The 25,982-nt window shown below is 38.3% G+C and overlaps 1 protein-coding gene and 1 long non-coding RNA gene across 3 annotated transcripts in view; both read left to right on the top strand.

Annotated features, from left to right (window-relative positions):
• Positions 1-193: 193 nt before the first annotated feature.
• On the top strand, positions 194-16,115 carry Mcm2 (DNA replication licensing factor Mcm2). Of its 2 annotated transcripts, none has more exons than XM_067087598.1 (15): positions 194-267; positions 2,699-2,937; positions 3,161-3,330; positions 3,493-3,581; positions 4,717-5,111; positions 6,881-7,350; positions 8,338-8,496; positions 8,755-8,874; positions 9,199-9,329; positions 9,555-9,719; positions 9,871-10,032; positions 13,913-14,084; positions 14,411-14,586; positions 15,156-15,311; positions 15,650-16,115. In XM_067087598.1, exons 1-15 carry the CDS (start codon positions 262-264, stop codon positions 15,758-15,760), a joined length of 2,721 nt encoding a protein of 906 aa, XP_066943699.1. In that variant the 5' UTR covers positions 194-261; the 3' UTR covers positions 15,761-16,115. The 2 variants fall into 2 exon arrangements, with proteins under 2 accessions (XP_066943699.1, XP_066943700.1); XM_067087599.1 differs by lacking the exon at positions 194-267 and adding an exon at positions 282-489.
• Positions 16,116-18,536: 2,421 nt separating this feature from the next.
• Positions 18,537-25,982, top strand: part of LOC136829254 (uncharacterized) — a 13,141-nt gene continuing 5,695 nt past the window's right edge. The window contains exon 1 of the long non-coding RNA XR_010850336.1: positions 18,537-18,667. This is a non-coding gene — a long non-coding RNA (uncharacterized lncRNA). The remainder of the gene's footprint in view (positions 18,668-25,982) is intronic.

Raw genomic sequence — 25,982 nt, 5'->3', positions numbered from 1 at the left:
CGGCTTACCAAAAAAAAAAAAACTATGAGGACTATTTTTGTTACAAAAATACCGCAATCATCCACATCATACCGTTATGTAAGCCTTCTTCCCGTAAGAAATTTTCATTATTCATATGATGAACGTTATAAATATCTACATTTTAGTAAGATTAAACAACATATACCAAAAAAAAATGATCGAGTATAAAACTGTTGTAGAAAACGCCTCCTTCTTTGTCGCTCTCTTTCCCGCGCAATTCTTCGCATTTCCATCACAACAATGTCCGTAAGTGCACCCTATTTTACGTGAAGCTGCCGCCTGTTTTAACGTTAGTGAACGTTCGATTTGCACTTTAAAGTGTCGAAGAAGTGTTAGAGATCAAGAAACCACTTAGACGTGACTGATTTACTGGTGTTTAACGTCAAAATAACCAGGTCGTCCAAACCTGCTCGAGGTCGTGTGGTGTGAAATGGCGCTTAATCATTACGTGTCTCCGGAAAACTTAAGGTTCTTTAATTTGTAGCTGGAGATTAGGATGTACGAGGTGATGAGTAGCATGCAGGATATAGTCATGCAGTAGGATTGGACGATAGGATAGGCGACTAAGGGGATAATTCGCGTCAAATTTAATCTGCGCCATTTTCGGGAGCGGTAATTTTATTTCTTTATTTAAATACACTTCTCGATTTCCAATTGACTGGTTGACAGGCCAACTTAGATACCCGCCTTAGTAGGATAACCTATCGTGTGAAAATGCTGGGTGTTAGGGTAGCCTAGGGTATGCATGGTAGGGATAATCGCCCCCTATCGAAAACTAGTTTCTCTAAATCACCCCCAAAAAATTATTTAATTGTTTATTAATTTTAGATAATTTGCCAATTGATTTTTCCCACGAAAACTAACCATTTCTAAGTAACCGTTGCTCGATGTAAAGTGTTACTCTGGGGGTCCAGGTGCCAAAGCCCCCAGCCAGGTCAGGACACAGTGTCCAATGTCAGGCTAGGAAGGTTAAGTTCTGGTTAGGCCAGGACACAGCATTTTAGGGATGGTTTAGGTATGGCCCGTTTTCGTGGTCAGATATCTCACGCTCATCCCTGAATCCACCCGGAGATTTTGGAGGTCCCAAAATTTTAGTAGTAAATCGCAGGTCGATTACAGACACCTCATAGGCTAGCCATGTTCGGTGTCATTTTGAACGCACGTAGGCAGGCCCGAGCCTGCCTCAACAAGAAGAAAAAAAGGTGACGTGAAGTTCTTTTGATATTTGCAGCAGATGCTGTCGGATGACGTCAGCAGAATGCGAAGGGTCGTGAATAGGTTGGCAAAAGAATCTCGGACAGTTTAAGTTGATTTTTATAATAGTTGTGGTATTCCTTTGTCTGGCTTTTGTCAATGTCCATTTCTGTCATTGTTTTCATATCTAAGTTTTGTATGTATTTTTGTTTTGTGTCTTTTTCTGCCATATTTCATTTGTCTTTCGCAGCCTCCATGATTATTGTGTCCAGTATTTCCTTTGTGCCATTTTTTTCAGCCTCAAGTCACCATTAGATGCTTCTATCTCTACCCGTATTGCTACTGTAACCTTACATTAGTTGCTCCTTATAACTTTCTTTAAATCCCATTCGGTACTGTTTAGTAGTTTTCTTTCTCCAGTTTGGTTAAATTTGTTACATTGGTATCACAGAAAATATTTGTAATTGAAATTGATTGCAGTTTCTTCTGATATCAAACACCTTAAATGTCCTAGTTTATATACTTTTGCTTTCATTTTATTCTTACGATTTTTATTTTTATTTATTTATTTTTTTTTTTTTGTCAGTTAAACAGTGCCTAGATAAAAGATTCTGATCTTCCTCACAATATTGATCGGGTGTGGCTGATTTTTTCCTTAGTGTCTGAAATGTACCTTCTTTATATTTGCACTAGGATCTTGAAGTATAATCTAGGTTTTCTTGCTAGTTTATTCTGAAAGAGCCCTCCACTGCTATTTCAGGATTGTGTGTTTAAAAAACTTATGCTGCCACACTACTAACTTAATCACTTTGCATTAAGAAGTTACTGATTGTTAACCGAGAGTTAAGGTAGCAAATCATATCTGACATTTGGTGATATAACACTGTCACCATGCAAATAATTAAGCCAAGCCAGTAGTATTTTGCTGGTTAACCAATCTTTCATACCACTCACTTCAGAGTATGGAATTCTGTGGTTTCTGTGTTGTAATTTTTAATAATTTATTTTACTTGTTTTCAAGATGTGGGTCTCACATCACTAGGTGAAGTCTGTTGACACCTCTCCTTCTTCACTTTAAATTTACCGTACAGTGAACTAATACTTAAACTAAGATTTGACATTTTTAAGAAATTTTGTAGTACAGCATTTTATTCTTTAGTGTAATGTTGAAATTTGAATACTGTAATAGCTTATCAGTTTGAATATACCGTATACACTTTTTAACTAGTGAACTTTTGTTGATTTAGGTCATCTGTCTAGTCATTTCAGTGCAAAACTCCAAATGATTTTTAGTGTAAATTAAACTCTACTTGATAACCCAATCAATCTGAGTGATTTGCCAACATAATGCTTCACTGTATAAGGGTAGCTTAGCAAAGAAGCCATCATAATAACGTAGTTGATACGTATAGAAATCTGTTTAGTGACCTACATTTTTTCAAAAGCTATTGGTAGATTTTTAATCGCTTGGTATTCAATTCAGGACACACCAACATCACCCTCTGCTGCTATGAGCTCTCCAGAGCCCGCCACACCTGGGTTGTCGAGCGTTTCCAGCAGTCGCCGCAGAAGACGTTCGTCTCGTGGCTCCAATTTCGACCCTGTTACCTCCTCTCCTGGGCGAGATTTACCCGCTTTTGAAGATGAGAGTGATTTGCTTGGCAATGATGTGCCGGTTGAAGAAGAAGACGGGGAAGAACTGTTTGGAGACAATATGGAAAAGTAAGTAATGCTCTTGAAAAGTCATTGTCAGTTTCCCATTAGATTGTTAATTTAGCGGTGTGTTATAAACTGTCATGTACTGAACAGCGCCATGTTATATTATACTATATTTTATAATGTTCTTATTTTAACCAAGAACCATTAATAGACCAGCTCATTTCTCCTTCCCAAATGTTGAATTGTAGTTGATCATTTTTACTAAAAAATGTATTTTAATCCATAGTGACTACCGCCACATCCCAGAACTGGATGTGTATGATCGCGACAACCTGGATGACTCGGAATATTCGATGATGAGCGAAGGGGATCGCGTAGCAGCAGAAACTCAAATGAGGAAGCGAGACAGAGACGAAGGTCGTCTCACAGGTCGAATGAGGAGAGGTCTCCTGTATGGTATGCATTTTAAGAATTCCTCAGGCTTGTTGCCATCTTAGATAGAATGCGTAAAGCAAGACAACTTCATAGGCGTAGATAATGTAATATTGGGAGTTAGTGTTTTATGTCTCTTAGAGAATGACATGTGATGCATTGGTGTCATGTTAATGTATTTTCCAGATGAAAGTGACGATGACGAGGACAGACCTGCTCGGAAGAGGCGCATGGCTGAAAGAGCAGCTGAGGGCGATGTTCAAGATGATGAGGAAGTGAGTACTGGCCTTTGGCTATTTGACATGGTTTCGTTTTGTAAAGCTTTGTGAAACGTGAAGTTGATCATATCTTCCAATGGAAAATGAGTTGAAATGCATATTAAAGGAAAGAACTAAGGACTTTATTGAAAGTTGTGTGGTTGCTTCCAGATGTAACCTTTTTGTAGTTCATTGAGTAGCTCTACTGTACAGTTTGTCAAGGATAAAAAGATGCAGAAAGTTATCTACAGGCTAATCCTTGAGGGAACTGTGTAATTCTTAAAAATACTGTACAGTACGTGTCCGTAGTTCCACTTTGTAATTTTGTCTAGTATTGTATTCTGGTTCACTGGTTCAGTTACTGAGAATTACTGTATTTGGTAGTCATTGCTGTACAGTTTGCAGATATTGGGGAGTGGAAAGCTCTCTTGTAATATTTTTATAGCTATATTTCAGTGAGACATGCTACGTGTTTGGAAATAGTTTAAGCAGATATAGTCACACAGGTCCTAAATAAGCTTTGCTGCATGAAAATGTGTAGGAAAGCATAAGGTAGTTTTGCTATGCAAAGGATTACAGAGTTGATACTTTATGAAAGTGAATTGTAGTTAATTATGAGTGAAAGGGAAAGTGAAAGTTTAAGGTAACAATTTTAGTAATATTTGACAGTTTGGACAGGTGAGCAATGTAGCAGCAGTGACAAGATAAAAAGGTCTGTTTGTTTTTTTTTTTTTAATGGACTTGCTACACTGAAAGCATCTTAAAAATGGTAGATCAGTGATTTGGTTAAACTGTTAAATAATAATGATGTTGATAAGAACAAGTAAGGAGTTGCAATATATTGAATAGAGTCTAGTACATATTCATTAAAAACAAAACTTTTGGGCCAGCTCTGTGAATGCTTATAAGGCTACTTTACAGGATTTACATAAAGCATTTCTTTCTGACCTATGTTCATCAGTTAAAGAAAAACTGCAGCAGTATGCACTTTTTCACAGAATCTACCTTACCTTTAGGAAACTGGCATGGGCGTGTGAGGCATGAATGTTGTTAAGTTTGAGTTGCATTAAAAAAAAAAAAAATTATTACATAATTTTGAGTATGTAAGACGCTATATCTCGAGCCAGTAAGCATGACCTTTCTTCCATCGCAGATGATCGAGTCCATTGAAAATCTAGAAGATATGAAAGGACACAGCGTTCGCGAATGGGTCTCAATGCTCGGACCAAGACATGAGATTTACAATCGCTTCAAGAATTTCTTGCGCACCTACGTCAACGACAAAGGAAACAACCTGTACAAAGATAAGATCCGTCAGATGTGCGAAGAGAACAAGTCCTCCTTTGAGGTTGATTATAATATTATAGCCTCTGAAGAACAAGTTCTGGCTTATTTCTTGCCCGAGGCTCCAACAGAGATGTTGGAAATCATGGACTCTGCGGCCAAGGACGTGACACTTTCCATGTTTCCACAGTATGAAAGGATCACCCGGGAAATTCACGTTCGGATCACAGACTTGCCATTAATTGAAGAGCTGCGTTCACTCAGGTAAGGCATATTCATTATGTCAGTGATGTATGTTTTAAGTTTTGAACACCTAAATTGAGCATACACATCACCATCATTGTAAATGTTTGTTTATTTGCTTTCTCTTAATTGGGTTAGGGATAAAGTGAATTTATATTTTTTCTGTGTGAACTCAGAAGGTTGAGGTTTTCATCTGTCCCATTTTCCATGATTTCTGGGGTTTGATGTGGCTAACTTAACATCTTGTTAAAATTAAAACCAATTTGCTTTTCCAGTCCACCAATTACGAAGGATATTAGCATTACAGTAATTTGAATGAGGGATTTCCATCATTACAGTGGACCAAAAGCCTCTTGAAAGTCACTTAAGGTCTAGTGATATAAATTACTGGATGGGGTGTTAGGAATCTCAGTGGAACTTCCCCTCCAGAATTCTGGCATATACTCTATGTGATAAAACACATAGGCCTTCGTACTGCTACTTCCATTTGTACTGTTTTTCTAACCAGCTCTTCCTCATAATTTATCATCACTTGTCCAAATCATCTCAATCTTTGAGGTGTCGGTCATTTTTCATGCCTCGAACATGCCACATTTCCAGTTCTTCATTTGTAATACAATCTTCTCACTTTATGCCAGGTATGAATCTTTAACATTCCGTGGTCACACTTTCAAAATCCTCTCTCTTGTAAATGTCTGTTCATGTTTCCACTGCATAAGGTGCAGTCCTTATGCATCCATCTCAAGTGTTTGCCCTCTGCTAACTGGACATTTTTATTTACAAGCAGTCTAGCTCTTTCCCCCAATTTATCCATGCTGCAGCTGTTTTCTTACTGCCCTCCAAACTCCTGCTTCTTAGTACAGTGTCTCTCCAGGGTAACAGAAATACTTTTCCTCTTCTAAGAACTTCTCACCTATCACAAAAGCATTCTCAACTTCCTTCTCTACCCCATTTTCTTTCATAGTGTACATCAGGTATTGAAAGTCTTTTCAAATCAATGTATATTTTGTAATCCTGAGCACCTGTTACATTTGGTATACAGTGCATGGTTACCCCTCAGACCTTTCCCACAATCTACAAAGACACTTTTCCTTATTGTACTTTTTCCTTTGCTTCTGTTTCAGCAACAAAAACTTTGTTTTGCCTACATTGATTTTCAGTTCTCTCTTGTCCATTCCACTCTTTCACCTTTTCAACATTTTGACCACCTCTTCCATTTCCACCTTTCAGATATTTCAACCACCTCTTCTTTAGACTTTGCTGTTAATACTAGGTCAACTGTAGTAAGCAACTCCCCTTTTCTGCGGTCCTTTTTGGCTTCTTGCGTTACTGTGATAAACAGCAAAAGGTTCAGGGCTGATCCTTGATGGACACCAAGATTTATCTCAAGTTCATATGATATACCTACCACATCTTCACACTAGATCTAGTTAAGATAGTGTGACATCAATAGCTTAATGGATCTTTCTTGTATCCTCTGCCCATGTAATGCTTATTTAGTTATTGGTTTTGGTACTATGTCAAATGTCTTCAAGATTCACAACTATGTGTAATGTTTTCCCATGTTTCTGGTATTTTTGCTATAGCTGCTCCATGGTAAAGACTGCTTTTGTCATTGGCATCTCTAGAATGAAGCCAAATGGACAGTCATCAGTTTAACCAATTTTTTTCAGCCTTTCCTCCAGCATGCTCATTGTTCAGTTGTATTATGGATGAAAGTTGTATTATTTAATATCTTGACTGTCATAATGTAAAGGATATTCACTCAGTATATTTTTACAAATTTTCAGACAACTACATCTGAACCAGTTGATCCGTACATCTGGTGTAGTGACTTCGACCACAGGAATTCTCCCTCAGTTGTCTGTGGTTAAATACGATTGTAACAAATGTAGCTATGTCCTTGGGCCATTCGTGCAGGCTCAGAATGCAGAAGTCAAGCCAGGGTCTTGCCCAGAATGTCAGAGTAGAGGCCCCTTCACCGTTAACATGGAGCAGACCGTTTATCAGAATTACCAGAGAATCACCTTGCAAGAATCCCCTGGCAAGGTTGCAGCAGGCCGATTGCCTCGTTCAAAGGAGATTATACTCCTGGGTGATTTGTGTGATTCTTGCAAGCCGGGAGATGAAATAGAAGTTACAGGGGTGTACACCAACAACTACGATGGTTCGCTAAACACGAATCAAGGCTTCCCTGTGTTTGCTACAGTTGTTATGGCAAACCACATTGCCAAAAAAGACAATGCCAATGCCATGAAAGGTAATGTCGTAGATGTTGTTTTTTTCCTTAGCATAGGAATTTAACTTTTAGATTTATATCCTGAAATAATACATAAAATGGTTTTAACTTTCATATGAGAGAGTAAATAAGTTTCAGTTTAGATATTTCTTATATCATAGTTGTATTTGTGTTATCACATTTGCTCTACTCTTAACACCATACGTAAACTGCTTAGGAATTTGTATTGTAGTGTTTTTTTTTTTTTTTTCCCACATGATTATGAATGTAATTCATAAAGTATAAAACCCTCAAGTGGTAGAAATTTTAGGCAGATATTACCTCTGCTTTACTGTCATTCCATGAGTCTCGATAAAATTTGAGTCGTATAGATATGTACTTCTGTATTTTACATGAAAATGATTCATATTAACTTAAGACCACTGAACTGGCTAAATGATACTTCATAAATATTCCCTGAGTGCTATATATATATATATATATATATATATATATATATATATATATATATATATATATATATATATATATATATATATATATATATAGATATATGCCCTATTTGCACCCTACTCTTGCTTATCTACCCCATTTCATTGTCTGCGTCAGTTTTCACTTTATAAGAATGAATCCTGTTAAAGTAGAAAGTGGTCTAGTTAAACTTTTCTACATTATTGGGCACAAGGTATATGTATCATAGGTTGGAAGTGGTGCTGATGATGAATGGATGAAGTGTTAAGGCTAATAATTTTACAGAAGCAGTTGTATTGGAAATAATTTAATTGAGCTTAAGGTTATGGTATTTTATTTTAGAATGCAGTGTTCTTACACTTGTAAAAAGGGAAATTTTATTCTCGTTTTCACATGCATTCTTAGAAAACATTACTTTAGAAAGAGGGAGTGTAGTACTTAGTCCTTGCTCTTCACCCCTTCTGTTTTCACACAAGCTCTAGTCAGGCAGAATTGCTTTTGTGAAATTTTAGGTTGATGCTTTTTCTTTCACACCAGCCTTGACTGATGAAGACATCAAGGCTATTGTCAGCCTTAGCAAGGATGAGCGTATTGCTGAAAGGATTGTTGCTTCCGTCGCACCTTCAGTCTATGGTCACGAGGACATAAAACGTGCCATTGCTCTATCCCTCTTTGGTGGAGAAACTAAAAATCCAGGTGAGTTTATATGCTTTCAGCTTTAGGTATTCTTCCTTTGTTGCAGATTATTTCTATGTTGGATTTGATCTCTTTGGTACATATCTACCTCAATTCAAGCTTTAGATGAGAAGTATCAGTTAATTACATTGATGTGCATGTAGTTACACTGCTTTTAATGGTGACTTATGTTTGTTATGTATTGCATTTTTTTTTTTTTTTTTTTTTTTTTTCTCTTCAGATTTTGCTGTTCTTTAATAATTTAATTTATCTTTCCAGGAAAGAAACATAAGGTTAGAGGTGATATCAATGTCCTGTGCTGTGGTGATCCTGGGACAGCCAAGTCTCAGTTTCTGAAGTATGTGGAAAAAATAGCTCCCAGAGCAGTATTCACAACAGGTGTGTTGTAATGCTTGAAATACTGTTTTTTATAAGTTAACAGTGCAGCTGCATTAGTAGTTACTTTTCTGTCCATTTGCATAAAAATGGAATAATTGTTTTGTAGAATGAAAGTACGTAATGCTTTAGTTTCAAAATGAGCTTTATTGTCACAATTTTGCAACATTCAAGGAAAATATCTGGATGGTCTGTGCCCCAGATCTTTACAAATTAACCATGTCATTAAAATGTAATCTGTTCGTTGCATTCCCCAGCAAGAATATAAGAAAGGGTTTTCAAGTTTGATCCTGGTAAAGTTTCAGCATAAACCTATTCACCTTTTAGGTCAGGGTGCCAGCGCTGTTGGTTTGACGGCCTACGTACAGCGGTCACCAGTAACAAGAGAATGGACCTTGGAGGCTGGTGCTTTAGTTTTGGCTGATAAAGGTGTATGTCTGATTGATGAGTTTGACAAGGTTGGTATGTCGTCATTTACAGTGCTAATAAAGTTGGCTCAGTTTTTAGTTCATCATTTTTTATTTTTTGTATGCAAATTTCTTTCAGTATGATACAATGCCTAACATGGATGGTTTGAAGGGGGTATGCTTTAGGATGTCTTCCATGATACATGCTTTATGTATGGAACTGGAATATTTAGTGCTGAAAACTCAACTTTAATAATTTTTTTTTTTTTTTCTTAGATGAATGATGCTGACCGTACTAGTATTCACGAGGCCATGGAACAGCAGAGCATATCGATTTCTAAAGCTGGAATAGTGGCGTCACTCCAAGCTCGTTGTGCTGTTATTGCAGCTGCTAACCCTATTGGTGGAAGATACGACCCCTCCATGACATTTGCTGAAAATGTAGGTGCTACAGTGTGTGTGTGTATGTGTTGGGGTGGGGGGTTGCTTCAGTAATGTAGAGAGATGAAATTGGGAAGTGTTGAGTACAGTACTATACTTTAGTCAAATGACATGAAGAAGTGGACCGGTATTTATTTATTATTTTCCACAGGTTGACCTGTCCGAGCCCATCTTGTCTCGTTTTGATGTTTTATGCGTCGTTAGAGATACAGTTGATCCGGTGCAAGATGAGCAGCTTGCAAGGTTTGTTGTTGGATCACACATTCGTCATCACCCGGGAGCTACTGCCGCTGATGCAGCAGCATTTACACAGGTAATGAAATGTTAGAATGGTTTAAATGAATTTAAAACCATGATTTCAATTACTTTACGAGGTTACTCTGGATGAAGCTAGAAAGCACCATAACAATTGATAGTCATTTAACATTTTCTTTATTGGGAAGAGTTTAGAGATCACATGTTAGGCTTTGTCAGAATTGACTAACAGTGTATATACAGCAGCCCTTTGTTGGCTGAGCCGGTGAGCTTCAGACTGTCACTCGATGGGCCGGAGTTCAATTCCCGCGGCCGGCTGATGAAGAGTTAGGAGGAATTTATTTCTGGTGATAGAAATTCATTTCTCCCTATAATGTGGTTCGGATTCTACAATAAGCTGTAGGTCCCGTTGCTAAGTAACCAATTGGTTCTTAGCCACGTAAAATAAGTCTAATCCTTCGGGCCGGCCCTAGGAGAGCTGTTAATCAGCTCAGTGGTCTGGTAAAACTAAGGTATACTTAACTACAAAACAGTTTAGAGTTTAGATTGTTATTCAGAAAAATCACAAGTTATATGCAAGTGTATTTTGATTGGCATATAAATGCTGTTACACCAATTCTTCTAACAGTGAAGTACCACATTCAGCACTTTGTTTTCCATATAGTACCTATAGATTATTTCTGGGGTGATGGTACCATCACAATAGTAAATTGCTTGCTGCTTCTACATATTTAGTAATTCATAATCATGAGTACATAGTGCAAGTATCCTATCTACTTGAACGTCTGAAATGAGAAATTTTGCCTGCAAAGGTGCCAGGTTTATGGGATTATTTCAATAAAAAATATTTGTATGAGACTATGCTTTGACAGTTGTGGGAACTGAACTAGTTTTTTCACCCTTTTCTGTGTTCATATTATTATACCAATTCATCGTAACTCCTGTACAGATAAGGGATTTCAGGAAAAATTGTGTAAAGGTATGCCATCAGGCATAGATGAGCAGGATGAGGTTGTATGCCTAATGTTTGTTGAGCCATCAGCTTGTATGTTACTTGTAACTTGTCATTGCAACATCCACAGATTTGGAGCAATTTTAATCAAACTTTGTATGAAGCTAAACATACATTCACAATGCTTATCTTGTGATTGCAACTCTTACACGGTTAGTGATGTAAGTGAAGGGAAACCACTGCTTAGTTTGTGGCCGTCTCATTTTGTTTGTCCTTCCAACCTCTTACATTACAAAGGTAGGCCTTAACCCTTTCACTGTGTGGGACTTATCTCCTCAGTCATTAAAAGGTCTCATCCATGACGTGGAACTGATCTCCTCAGCCCTTCTTTTAGTTCTAGTTAGGCAGCTTGTAATAGATAATGTTTCCCTTGTCATTATAAGGAGCTTTTGTACATATTCTGGCTATGAATGGCAACATTTGATTTCCGACTCACAGGATAATTAGTCTAAGGACAAGTACTAAACCTTTGGTAACCATGAAAACTGGGGGATTTCTCTCAGTGGTGAACCAGTACATGGGCTCTTGTTTGCAAATGACCATGATAATTGTAGACCTGAACAAACAAGATAATGACAGTAGTGAATATGGTAATGCTTATTGTATCGTAATTGAAGGTAAACCCACCTTAGCTAATTTTTTTTAGAAGGTTTTATGAGATGATCATGAATCACAGGAAACAGCAGAGGAGAAAGATTTGTGAAGCACTGGAGGTGGTGTGAGTAAACAAAGAAAGCTTGATAAAATGTGTGAATGGAAGACTGTTGAAGATTTAGTTTGAAAAAAAATTGGTACTTTGAAATTATTTTGGTGAAGTATTGTTGCTGTTTGATTAGCCTTCAAGCTTTAATAGCTTTCAGGATAATTTTTCCTAGTTCTTTGGTTATTATTGTGTCTGATTCAAGTTCACCTACTTTTGCTATTGTAGCAAAAGTTGGAAAACCAGATTAATCACATTTTCATATGATTCTCATACAATTTGCAGTAAATGTAGTGGGCAGAAATATAGTAGGGAGAAAACTTATGCTAAATGTATTGATTAGCAAGAAGGTCTAAATGTAATGATTAGCAAGAAGGTACTTAATCACCACTAGACAAGTTAGATAGGGATAGGAAAAGGAAAGTGGCCTTTAGAGCCTAGAAACAAGCTTCCCTTAGCCTAGTATTCTTCCCTAGCCTAGGTTAGAAGATAGCTCTGCTCTTCCTTCTTCCCCTCTAACTAATTTTTTCTTTTGCCACTAGCCCTCCTACTTTTAATCCACCTGCTACCGCGCCTGGCTCCCTCGCTTCTGAACCCAATGCCACCACCAGTCTAGAGTCTAGGTTTCATAAGAAAATGATCCTACTAGTGAATACAGTGGCGGAATTGGGTGCGTCACTGAAGTGGCTAAGTGGTAGTGTTGTGCAAGTGGAGGAGGTGGCTTCTCGTCCCACCGGCTCTCTCAGACAAAGGTCTCTGTCCTGCTCCCCTAAACCTGGGAGAAAACATGCCAGAAGTCCAAGAAAGGCAAGTGGGGTTTGCCCGCGGGTTGCTGTCCCCTCAGTCGAACCTGTTGTATGAATATCCCAGGTTTCGACAGACAGCCGCTGGAAAGGCGTCTTGGATGTGCACTAGTTGTCCGACTCTCAAGACTCCACCCCGGACTTGGAAGCGCCACAAGTGCTTTCTAGATTCATCTTGTCCATTGAAGAGTCAAGCTGGGTGCAGTCCTCAACCTCCCTGCAGCGTATGGGACAGTCCAGAGTATTTCTCTCCTGAGCGTACTTCTGTTGGGGGCCAGTATTTGGTTCCCAAATGCCTGACGATCCCTCTCATGCGCTCGTTGTCTTCGTCCAATCGTCCACCGCCAGTTTCCGAGTACCTGGCACCCTCTCCCGAGTGCCCATTGCCAGCTTCTGAACGCCCAGTGCCAACTCTTCAGTCTCAATCTACTGCTTGGAGTGCCAAGTGCTCATTGCCAACCACAGATCTCCTAGCCCATACAGTTCTCCTTCGGTATTTACGAGCGAGCTTTCCATCCCCTTTTTTGGCTCCTGCTACCCCCTGGTCTCGCCTACCTCGACCTACCTGATGAGGAACCATCCAGACGACAGACCTAGGCTCGCCACATTGGTGCTTTTTTTATCAAGAGGGAGCAAGATAAGGCTTTCTTTGTCTTTTCTTCCTCGAGTTTAATCCATAGAAGGTTTCTTTTCCTACACCACCGGGGAAACTCCTCCTTGACCTCAGCGTTGTCGCCGAAAATTGTTTTTCATCGGTAGAACCTGACCTCCTTGTCAAAGACCTCTTTGAGTTTCTTGGACTGGATGGTGAGAGCACTAGCCAAGAAGCTTTTAAGATTGCATGATTTAGTTGGACATATGGGCACAAACAGAATGAGGTTTTCTCTAAGTCGTTTCCAGTACTCCCGTTAGTGGGTGGGGCTTGTCATCTACGCTAAACTATCAAAGTGATACTGCTATTTTTCAATAAAGGCTGACACACAAATTAGAAACTACAACTTAATTTTATTATAAAATATCATTTTTGTGAAATAAGTCCCAGTTCATTTCCTGATTGGTGACCCAATTACACTTATGGTGGTACCTTTGAACATCCTGTTATGTGCATAATAGGAAATGCACTGAATTGTTTCCTTAATTTATTTTTCTTGTTTTGTAGATAACAATAGCATGTTACTGTATTTTCATGTCAAAATATTCACGTACGTCTGTCTCTCGTAGCTAGGGTAGCCTAGGCTATGGGACCTCTTATATCCTAGGCTAGGTTAGTTTCACTAGGGACAGTAAAGGGCACTCCCAATAAGTGTTGACTGTATGGTGTGCAACTTTGTTTTTCATAGGTTTCTTGTGATAATATTGGTAACAACAGATATTGTGATGTAAATTGTATCATGCCTAGATTATTTGATATTTTTCCTTGCAGGATGGTTCTTCTGGTGCCTCAAACTTGGCAGGATTAGAAAAAATCCCACAAGAATTGTTGAAAAAGTATATTATATATGGCAGAGAGAAGGTTCATCCTAAATTGCATCAAATGGATCAGGATAAAGTGGCAAAAATGTATTCTGAATTGAGAAGAGAATCTATGGCCACTGGTTAGTAATGTAAAACAGTACGCTAGTGTAGTGACACAGATCTATTGTATTTTACTTCTATAAAATTGTGGAATTTATTAAGTTATTCTACACTGGTTTGTCATTGTTGAATAATCTTTAGCACACACTGATAAACCATTGTCATAAGTAATTTTTCAGCTTAACATGCCTTATGTAATAAGAGGTGTGCATCGTACACCTAGAAACAGTTTTTTCATCTGGAATGTAAAAGTAACAATAGCATTTTTGTGCATTAATTTTATTAACTACATGCCGTAGGAGAAATTAATTCACTCATATAACGTGCATTTTTCCCCCATTCTCAGGTAGTATACCTATCACTGTACGTCACATTGAAAGTATGATTCGAATGGCTGAAGCTCATGCTAGAATGCACCTTCGTGAGTATGTTCATGAAGATGATGTAAATATGGCCATTAGAGTAATGTTGGAATCATTCATCGACACTCAAAAGTTCTCAGTTATGAGAACCATGAGGAAGGTACAGTATTTGGAAACTAAATATTTTACTGCAGTTTTAGAATTCGTCCTTCAGGACCTTTGATAAAGAAAGTACAATCTTACAAAACGTACAGACAATGGTAGAATTTTCCTAGGTATAGAAACAGAGTGTTTGATATAGGTTTTGCCCACCTCATCCACCCTGCTTCATTATGGTGGCTGAAGGAAAGAATGGAATGGTAAGCATGAGGAGAGAATGGGTAACCTCACCCTCTCTCCCATCTATATCATTGTGACTAGTATCTTGTTTACTAATATTCAGCTGCTATCCCAGCTCATGCCATACATGAAAGGCCTTGGTTTCTATACATAGGTAAATTACAGATTGCTTAAAAATTTAATGTCTTTAATGGGACCTCTTTTTTGCAGTTTGGCTGTAGGTATTTAATTGTCATTGATAGGTCCAATATATGAAATTTTAAGTCAACCTTTTACCCTTTGTCTCACTTGTGAGGATAGACGTCATGTTTGATTTCTGAGTTGTTGTACAGGTGCTAGATGGGAATGTTATGTCAGTAGCAAGATATTAACTGATGCATTGGTTTTCAGAATTTTGCTCGGTACTTGTCCTTCAAGCGTGACAACAATGAACTTTTGTTCTTCCTCCTGAGGCAGTTGGTACATGAACAAACTACCTACATGCGGTCAAGATATGGACCCGACCATGATGTTGTGCAAGTTTCAGAAAAGGATCTTTTAGATAGGGTGAGTGTTATTTTTATTAGTCACTTTTGTTTTAACATTTTCTTGTCCTTTGCTGCTGTGAATTCTTTGAAGAAAAAGTAGTGTACAGGCTTTCATAAGACCAAAATATCTTCTAGCAAATGGTCCAGTTGTGAAAGGTGTAAGATATTTGCTTTGGATTCATATTAGTGGGAACAGTTAAAAAGAGGGATGAACTGTGAATATAAAAATATCCAAGTTTTATTGATTGAACTAGTATCAAATATTTGTCTACTAGATTTAAAATTTAATTGTGCATTTCTTTATTTTCATGCTTGGCAGTTTTCGAAGAAAGTAAATTAAACTGTTTTCTCTTTCAGGCACGTCAAATCAGTATCATGAACTTGCAGCCCTTCTTTGACAGCGAAATATTCAAGGCCAACAATTTTACACATGACAGCAAGAGAAAGATTATTGTTCAGGCCTTCTAATTTCTGTGTTCACATGTATTTTGCAAGTTCCTGGTGGTATGTGAACATAGTCTTTGTTTACTAAGACTTCTTGTTCTGAAATTGAGATGCAAATATTCTTGTTCTGAAATTGAGATGCAAATACTAATAAGTGACTCTTATGATAAAATTGGAGTTAAGTACTGTAATTTGGAATGTTCGTGCTGAATACAGAAAGTTAACTTAGTTAGGTAAGGACTTAAAAATGTATATATTTGTTTTCAGACACCTTTTAAATTTTCTTTAATTTAGAGACATTTGAAAGTTGCTTTGAAATTTTTGTAAGCAGCCAGTGTCATCTGGTACATATACTGTATATTAAATTTTTTATATAATATGTATTGTATGCTGTCCCTTGCATTTTGTCGAGATCCAATTGGTTTTCACTTTTTACTGAATCACAAAAGTTTTTAGGGTAAAAAATTGGCATTTCATAAAGCATCAGAAAATATTTTTTGCATTAGAACATAACCATGTTTAGCACTTTTTTTGTGTGAATAAATTTTCTAAGCTCATAATTTAATGGACGCCCAGACATAGAACAAATCATCTAGCATACTTGGTTTGCCATCTATACAGGTGATGGTGCACGTGCACTAAGTCATGCTGATAATTAATTTAAAACCAGTTAAACAACCATTTTCTTAAAATTTACCTAAAGAACATTTATTTTTTCGTTTGGGAATACAAACCATTGCTTTTTAAGTTTTCTGTAAAAGACAACTATTGTGCCGGCTCTCTCTGTCCGTCCTCACTTTATTCTGTCCCGCTTTTTCTGTCCGCCCTCAGATCTGTAATATAGAGCTGTACAGAAGAGCATAAGAAGAAGCAAAGGGTTTTCATGTACTAAAAAAGTGAGTCTTAAACAAAAACAAGTAGTATTAGCGGCTTCTGGGCAAGGAAAGTTGGAATAAACAACAGTGTAGCAGATAATGAAAAGAATATTTGATGGATTGGGGAATAAAGAGGAAGGTGGATGGTGGGCGTAAGAAGGTTATGCGAATTTCGGGAGAGGGAAAATCAAAGATACCGGGGAAAATGGAATCGAGGTAGAGGTGGGAGAAATCCTGTAAATATAGAAGGCAAAGTAACTTTTTGTGCGATATGCAAATCGGAATGGCATTGGGCTAGGGATTGTCTTCAGAATTTTCAAAATAAGAAGAAAAACTGGACAAGAAGGAGAAAGTTTACATAGAATTTAGTAAAATAGATGAAGAATCTTGGGAAGAGGTGGATGCGATTTTAGGCTCTGGATGTGAATAGACAGTTTGTGGGGAATTGTGACATGCACGCATTATCGTGGGTTTGAATCAGAAAGTTAAAAAAAGGGAAATAATGCAGATAAGGAGGAGGATTTAAAGAGATTTGGTGGAAGAAACGGGAAGATGAAGGGGACAGAGTTAGTGGAAAAGATACCAAAATCAACAAGGGAAATAGAGTTAGAGCTATAAACAAAAATACAGGACAGGTAGAAGAATGGACTATATTAAATCTTGCAGGAAAAAGATCATGCAAATTTGGGCCGATTCGTGCCTACAATGTACAAGACTCACAGTCAAGTGACAAGGGATAGATTAACCTAAGAGATTAGCCTATAGTCATGTAGGAAAAAGTGAAGATGAAGAGGAGGTTTTACTAGGATGTTGAAATAAAAGCGCAATTGAAGCTAAAGAAAAAAACTAAAGTTGGATAGAAAACTGTACATGAGGAGGTAAATGATTTTGGACAAAAAGCTATATCTGCAAGATGGATAGCAACTGAAAAGGTAAAAGGGGGAGAAAGGATATACTGTATAAAGCAAGACTGGTAGCTAGAGGTTTGGACGAGGATATGAAAATGCTGATTATAATAATAAGACAAGCTAAGCACATACTGGGAGAGGTGATAATAAACGAGTTAAAAGAATACAAGATTTACTATTGGGAAGTCTATGCAGATGCTTCATTTGGGAATATTGAAGATGGTCATACACGATTGGTTTATGTGACATCCTTGACAGATGGTAAGGGGAGAAGTCCCATATGGTGACAATCCAGAAAATCAAGAAGCTTAGCAAAATCTATAAAGTTTTCGCTGAGCTGGTTTTCTATGGCGAACCACCCGTTTTCTTCGATATCGCTCTTACAAGATCGGGTGAAGCAAAATTAGGTGGGAAGAGACAGTAGGAGAGAGAAAATTAGAAGCATTGGTTAAAACTGCTTGTAAAACACTAATGACTGCAATTAAATCAAATACGGGAGTAAATAGTAAGAGATTAAAAATTGACATTGCAGCAATAAGAGAAACGATAGAAGCTGGAGAAATAAAGGTGAGATGGATAAAAGGAAAGCACCAAATAGCTGATGTATTGACCAAAGCAAGAGTTTCGGGGGAAAAATATCAGATATCACCTAGGGGGTAAAGAATTAGAGAATGGAGATTAGAGGGGATTAGTAAGAAGAGGTTAGGGGAAGGGAGAAGGAGATAAGTGTGATTATCTGTCAGCTTTTAAATCTCATTATTCACGTGAATAGGGGACAGGTAATTCAGTTCTAATATGAAGTTTTATCAATTTAACCATTATCGTTTTATTACTTTCATGAAATGGGTTAGTGAAGAAGGTGTAGGCGTTATACATTTACGAAATCTTGACGAAGTATGCTGTTAATTTTATTGGGTGTTTGTCAAGCCAGTCCTCTCGTCATGTTTGGAATGGGGCAATGGTGGCTGTTGTGACGTCATGAAACCTACGGCAGTTGGAAAACCAAACGGTGAGTTTAGTCAGGAGTTTGCTGTGTTGAAAAAAGGTAGTGATCGCCCTCGATTATGGTTTTGTCAGTGTGATGCGTAAGTGTTCTTTTGTTTATTAAGGTCGAGAGCTGACTTAGGCGTACAATACAACAAGAGCAGGTAAATAAACTAAATAATTGTTATGTATTAGTTAGGTTATTTGTTCATTCATCCCTTCTTCCTCGTTGCTATGTGTCCACTGTTACTTTCCTTCTGTCACTTGTAAAAAAAAAAATACTAGCGTGACTCCTCTTGACAGTGGAAGACAAAGCAAAGGTTAAGTAAAATGCCAAGATCTTCATTTGATTGAGAAAGCGATCAAACCGGCATAAGTTAGTTTAAAATACATTTTTTTGACAACTTTAAATTCCATTTTCCACAAAATTATCAAGTTGGAATAAAGTAACCACAGACACTTTATTTACAAAACCTCTGGTACAGAAAAGAGAGCCAAGAAAAAAGTGGTCATTTGGGATAGGTGTAGGGGTAAACTCTACAGTAGACAGATGGTGCCACAGAATGTGCTCAGGATAACAAAATATACATGGAATGGGAATTTAAAGAGCCAAAAAATGCATTAAAAGTCCAAATGAAGAAGACCCTGGGTAGAGCATTCCCCTGAACCTGGGAGCACACTGGACTGTGGTCTGTGGAGCAGGAGTTTAAAGAATAGCAAGTGGGAGAACTGCCACAGCATGTATGAAATGGTGATATCGTGTGTCTTACCGATCAGTTTCTACTTTAGCGTGTATCCTACCACTACTTTTGTATCCTACACTATCTAACGTAGGGGGGAGAGCAAAAACGGAAGGAGGATTGCCATTTATTGTTGTATTATGAAATTTAAAAGCGGTAAAAATTATAAAACAAGAAGTTTGACTGAAAATTCACAAAACAAGATATTTGAATCCTTTAAATAAAAACATTCAGAATGTCGTTAACGTATCGTTTCCCTTTGAAAACCTCCAAAAGACCTCGTCACAAATGTCCCTTCAGGTGATGGCTAGGCAATCCTCGTTTTTTCTTCATTGTCTTAATCTTGCTTTCTAGCCAAGTTCTTTCAATATGTTGGGTATGAGCAGGATTTTAGGATCTACATAACCGACCCGGTGGTTTGCGGTGCGATGTACATATCCCAATTTTGAGGGTCTGCGATATCCAGGCCATTCATCAGAGTGTAGGCCTATCCATGATCCACTCGCTACTTATCTTTCAATGATGGGTAACAAAGTTGCTGCATTTCTCTTTTCTACGTAGAAATATCGCACTTCGTTGCCCTGGCATAAACCAAAGACCAAGGATCATACGCTTACCATGATTGATTATGACATTTTCTGGATCTACTATAGTTGATGCTTAGTCTCCTTCCAAAATCCGACCCCTGATGTATTTTCGCCGACTGGCAATCTTGATTCACCGATTTGAACTAGATTGTTTTCCGTTCAAACCATTTTCCCTCTTCGACCGACAGAAACTATACTAGAACAAACCTCCCGGCAATAATTGAACCAGTCAATCACAGTAGCGGATGATAATCCAATATACTTTGTAACCTGTACTACTGATAGTTCCATAGACCACAAAAAAAAATTAGCTCGACGATTGAACAAAGGCTCAAGTTGCAATGTCGTTTTCCATTTAAATCCGTTTACGAAAAGAAATGATTGCCTTTTTTCACGGAGCTGACTAGGGTGTAGGGGTGGGTATTGTGCGGTCAGTGCATCTCGTGCGGGGCACTGTAGGCGTTACTGAAGGTTCTTTGCAGCATGCCTTCGGCCCTTAGTTGCAACCCCTTCCGTTCCCTTTACTGTACCTCCTTTCATATTCTCTTTCTTCCATCATACTTTCCACCCTCTCGTAACAATTGATTCATATTGCAACAGCGAAGTTTTCCTCTTGTTACACCTTTCAAACTTTTACCGCCAATTTCCGTTCCAGCCTAAATTCTGTATTCAACTCAACCCAACTCACAGAGCTGACTGTTTGATAACCATTTCTCCTGCACCTCCATAGTGGCCAATCCTTTCCTCGTGATTTTTTAGTAATTTGAATGACAGGACCATCGCACTAATGACAAATATTCCTCTCTTTCATTAATCCATTTTCAATTAAGGTAGTCACAGCGCTTTCAATGGAAACAATGTCAGCGTAAAAAACCCGAAAATACATCTGTGTTGTATGAGCCCTTTAAGAGTATGAACAAAATGTCGAAATGAATGAAACATATTGACAAAACCTTCAAGCTCGGCATTTTGGTGATAAGTTGTCAAGTTATCTACAAATAGAAAGATAGTTATCTAGATAGGAAATGGTTTCGAGCTTTTTTTTTTTTTTTTTTTGGCAGTTCGGTATTTATCAGGATTTTTTTGGCAGTTTGGTGGTGAGTTTTCACTTTGGTTTTATGTACAGCCCTCCACAGGGATAATTCCCTCTCTGGCGGACCCATGTACGTTTTCGAAACAAGGTGCTTCTTATATTTTTTAATTGTCTTAGTGTTTTCTCGTCAGTATCGTAGCTCCTGCAGAATAGGAGAGTCTTTAGTTCCTTTTTAAATTTGCATACTTTTTGTATGCTCTTCATTTCCGGATCATTTATCAGATTTCTAATAGTGTTAGTTTTATTTCCTACGGACTGTATGTTTATTAAATTGCATAGAAGATTATTAATCAAAGCCATGGTCCCTAATATTTTTCATCTTTGACACATTCTTTACATATACTGTGCACTTATTGCCATGACATGTTTTCTGTTTAGTATCAATAGGCCTATGGCCTTTCTTTACACAATTTTTACAATTGAAGATGCCGCTAGCACAATCATTTGATTTTTGTGATTTTCACCACATCTAGGGCAAGCTTGGTCATTTCCACAATTTGTTGCGCTGTGACCAAATTCCTGACATTTATAGCATTGATAGGGCAAGTAACAGTCGTGTACTTTGCGACGGCTATACAGTGTAAACAATTTGTTACCTCTATCATAGATAGCCTTTCGTATCTGTGGTGTGCATTTGATGATACAGTGTTTATATTTGTCATCTTTGGCTATCATTTCCTTTACAATTTTTAGGTAATTTTCAGAAATTACGTTACCTATCCATGGATTTTTCTTTACGATGTTATCGACAATGCCATCTTCATCCTTCGGGATATAGACTACGTTTATTTTTGGTTTAAGTTTACCCTACTCATTTACTGATGTATTGTTGATATTCAGAAGTTCCATTTTTGCCTTTTCCACGTTTTTCCTGTCTGGAAACCTTACAAATAAGTGTCCATCTCTTGTTGTTTTAACGTGTTCAACCAGCGCCGTTATTTTACTCATAATTTGTAGAAAGGAAGTCTAAGGGTGAGGAGGGATAGGAAGAGAGAGACTCACGGGTATAACCTGGTGCTAAAGCAAGGTCAAGGATACTTTTTCTTCTGTACAGAGGTCTGAGTGGAAGGTTAGGTGGGAGAGGAGACAGGTGAGGCGGGTGGAGATTGTGGAAACGGGCAGGGGGGGGGGGGAAGGATAGCAGGAGGGTTGTGGACCTCAGCAGTGGTATGATGGACAATAGCGTACTTTGTGTGGGAGGAGGTGGAGGATGAGGTTGGGTTTGGGTTTATGCAATCCTCAATGTCCTTCATGGTTCCCGGATGAGACCTGGCTGTAAGGGTTTTCTTGGGTGGAGGGCAAACGGGAAGTGACGGGGAAAACTTGGAAGTGGAGAATTTATTGGTCTCTGGAGTTGTTCCAAATTGGCCTTTATATCATGTGGGTGTTGTGTTTAGGAGAGGAGGCTTAGGGCACCAGGGACGGGAAAATAGGGTTGTAGAAGTATGGGTGTTTCTGAATTTAACTCCTCAAAAGGTTTGACAAAGATGCACTTGAGAAAAGAAGAGGTGGTGGATGATGGTGCTTTTAGAGGTATGCGGCAGTTTGGGCAAAGAAAGGGGCGTGGGTAAGGAAGCATTAGAGGGGGTGGTGGATTGGGGTATTAAAGAGGAGGGGGGAGGGGTTGGTCGTGGCGTGATATTGGAGGTGGTTTTGCTTTGCTGTTGTCACGATCTGGGCCAGGGTGACAGTGGTAAAGCCAAGGCGGCGAGCCTCCAGTTTAGCTTCTTTCAAGGTCAATCCATGCTTGAAGCAGAGAGCAGCCACCTCTGATTCAAACTTGTACATAGGGCAACCACGGTAAAAAAGAAAAAGTAGAAAAAAACATTGTTTGCCAGCACAATTGGCGCAGATGTCCTTGTGGGTGGCAATTTGCTTGATCATGATCTGGTGAGCTGCAAAATTTGGCTGGGTGGCCAAAGCGCCAGCACTTTTGGCACTGACTTGGGTGAGGAGTATATATACTTTTGGACTTTGTAATGCTAACCTCCGATGTATACGTCTTGTGGGAGGTCTTGCCCCTTGAATATGATTTTTGCAAAATATTTTGGATGCTTCGTGTTGCTCTGGTCCCCAAGAGTGTAGCATGTAACATGGAGAGAACTTCCTGGCGGTCACTTAGTAGTTCTTTGAGATACGTTGAGCAGTCACTCCAGCTGACGTTGTCAACTGGGCCCTGCTCAGAGAGTATCACCACTATATTCCAGTGCAACTGTTGAGATGAGGATGTGGATTGGTACGGAAGGCATTACTTTGTAGGTCTACGAGGGTGGACATTGACTGATTGATTATGAAATTTAGGTCTTAAGACCAAGCGCTGGAACCCATCAGGATTATTCAGCACCGTAACGAAGGTGAAATATATAAATTAATATGATTGATAATGAATAGGTGAATGATGATATACTAGTAAAATGCAGTGTTAAAACATGAATGTAAAAATGAAGAATATTAGATAGAACCAACAAAAAATAAGTATATATTAAAATTTTATATTCAGATTATATACTTGGTATAAGAATAAATGACTAGAATCTTTATTAAATATACTTAAATCATATCTCATTAAAACAACCAGATTCAGATAACTCATAAGGTTATCTACCTCAACGTCATCATTTAAAATTCCTAAAATAGTCTTCCCAGTTAGTAAGTACTTTGCCTTAAGGCGATTAAATTTAGGACAGTGCCATCTTATCCTCCTTGGAGACTTGTGTTCTAGCCTCAATCAGGCAGAGCACCTGCCAGATGGCTGGACCACTACCACAGGGGTTGATGCACCTGCTACATTAGAGGGTGTGCCATCCCTAGTGGTCCTCCTTGGAGAACTTGTGTTCTAGATGGTTGTTCTAATTGTCTTTTGCAAAGCACTTATATGCCCTGTATTGATTGGTGCAGACAGTTCTAAATTTCACAATTTTTGGGATTTATGTTCCAGTTGGCAATTAACACATTTTGCTTTTTATACATTCATCATTTAGCATTTTACACATTTTAGCATTTTCGCAGTTTTTAGATGGGTGGCCAAGCAATGATAGCACTGCATTGGTCCTTGCTGGAAAAGACGTATTTGTACCCTTTCATTTTCAAATATAAATGAGAAGGTACTTCAGAGTCTACAAAGTTACAATTATCATGTTGGCAATAGCTACCTTCTTCACACTCCAAACTGAAGTGGGACTAATTTCTAGAATTTCTTCTGTCATGTCATAAAGGTCTTTATCAAATAGTACTCCTCTCCCATAACTAAAGCTTAAGTGGGGCTTGATCTTCGTAATCATTTCATCATTTTGTATGTCCAACAAGGTCAGCATATACGCTTGGGTTGTGCATTTGGCATGAATAACAACAGTGTTCTTCCCAAAACGAGAAATATCACTGCTCTTTGTTCCTCCCACCTTTTCCTGAAGAAACCTGCAAAATTTTTAGTAGTTATAATTTTCGTCCTTGGCTGAAGCTACCACCCACAAAGGAGGTTTAGGAGTCCTTATTTCTGCATTCTGGTTTCTCTCTGGTTTATCCTGAGCCCATTTAGATGGCACATGAACGTCCATGTCTTTGGGAACTTTGTCTGTTAAGGCTCCTCGTACTGTAGCTTGACCTATTTGTATGGCACTTATCATACTACTAGCCTTTAGAGCCTCATCATGGCTACTAAAAGTGACCCATGCTTCTCATCTAGATTCAATATCAATAAAGTTCATCCTAATTTCTTTAAGTTCCAAATGATTTCAGAGCTGTCGAGTTCATTTCATAATCACAACAGACTGGTAAGTCTTCGATATGGAGCATTCTCAAATTTTTCACACAACCTGGCTGTGTTGATTTAATTTTGGATGAAAATTTCTTAGAGAAGTCAGTGTCCTTGCTTGAAGTCGTCATCAATGAAGCATGGCTAGAGGGTCCAGGGGAAGGGAAGTCAGGAGGGGGATCAGGATATTTGTTATTACTGCTTTTTGTCAATTTATTTTTTGAGAAGTCATCAACTTTTGGAGAAATTTCAATCTCCAAGGTGGGTGCAGAGGCCATCACCTGTGCCAGAACAGCACCATCAGAGGGTCCAGGGGTACTCGAATCCTTTTAAATGCTAGACATAAAGATCTGAGAGGGGTACAAAAAAAAAAAATAATAATAAACCTGAAAACTTTAAAAAGATATCATCCTTTCATGGGGATTATTTGCGTGAGCTGCTGTACCTCAAGACAAAAAGTCGCTTTGTTGAGCTCTGGGTCTTTTTGCCTACTATTCTCCCTGGATTTATAATTTCTCAAGTAAAGTTAGTCTCCTAAGTACTAACCACCTCATTTCCTGTAATGAAGAAAGCTGAAAGTGCTTTTCAGGCTCTCAAACTAGATATCGAGAAATCTGAAGTTCAAGTTGTTGATGATCAACCATTTGAGGTATAAACTGATGTATCCGAGGTGGGTATTGCGGCAGTTCTCTCTCAAGGGGGACGTCCAGTGGCTGTCTTTTCAAGAACATTTCCAGGTCCTGAGAAGTGCTATGTGGATGTTGAAAAGGAGGCACAAGCTATTATTGAAGTAGTTTGTCATTGGAGACATTATCTAACAGATAGGCGTTTTACAATTAGGACAGACCAGAGATCTGTGAGCTTTGTTTGATATGAAGCATAAAAGTAAGATTAAAAATAAGATAATGCGCTGGAGGATGCAATTATCCTACTATGATTTTGAGATCTTATATTGATCAGGTCTGGAAAACATTTCTCCTGACATCTTCTCCAGGTCGTTCTATGGTACCGCACTCCACAACCAGAAGACATTATTAGCTTTCATGAGTTCTTTTGCCACCCAGGAGTCACCAGATTATATAATTTTGTGAAGTCTAAGAACATAACCTACTTGGTAGAAGTGCAACAAGTAGTCCAATCATGTAAAGTTTATGCCTGGTGTAAACCAAACTTTTACTAGCCTGAGAACACACACTTTATAAAGGCTACTAAAACCATTACCCAGTTCAGACAAAAACAAATATTTTCTCACTGTAGTTGATGAGCACTCACAATTTCCTTTTGTATTCCCTTGTACTGATATGACGG

This window comes from Macrobrachium rosenbergii, chromosome 44, assembly GCF_040412425.1.
Source record: "Macrobrachium rosenbergii isolate ZJJX-2024 chromosome 44, ASM4041242v1, whole genome shotgun sequence".
NCBI classification, from domain to species: Eukaryota; Metazoa; Arthropoda; class Malacostraca; order Decapoda; family Palaemonidae; genus Macrobrachium; species Macrobrachium rosenbergii.
The sequence above is the reverse complement of the archived record's forward strand: the minus strand, read 5'-3'. Positions and strand labels throughout refer to the sequence as shown.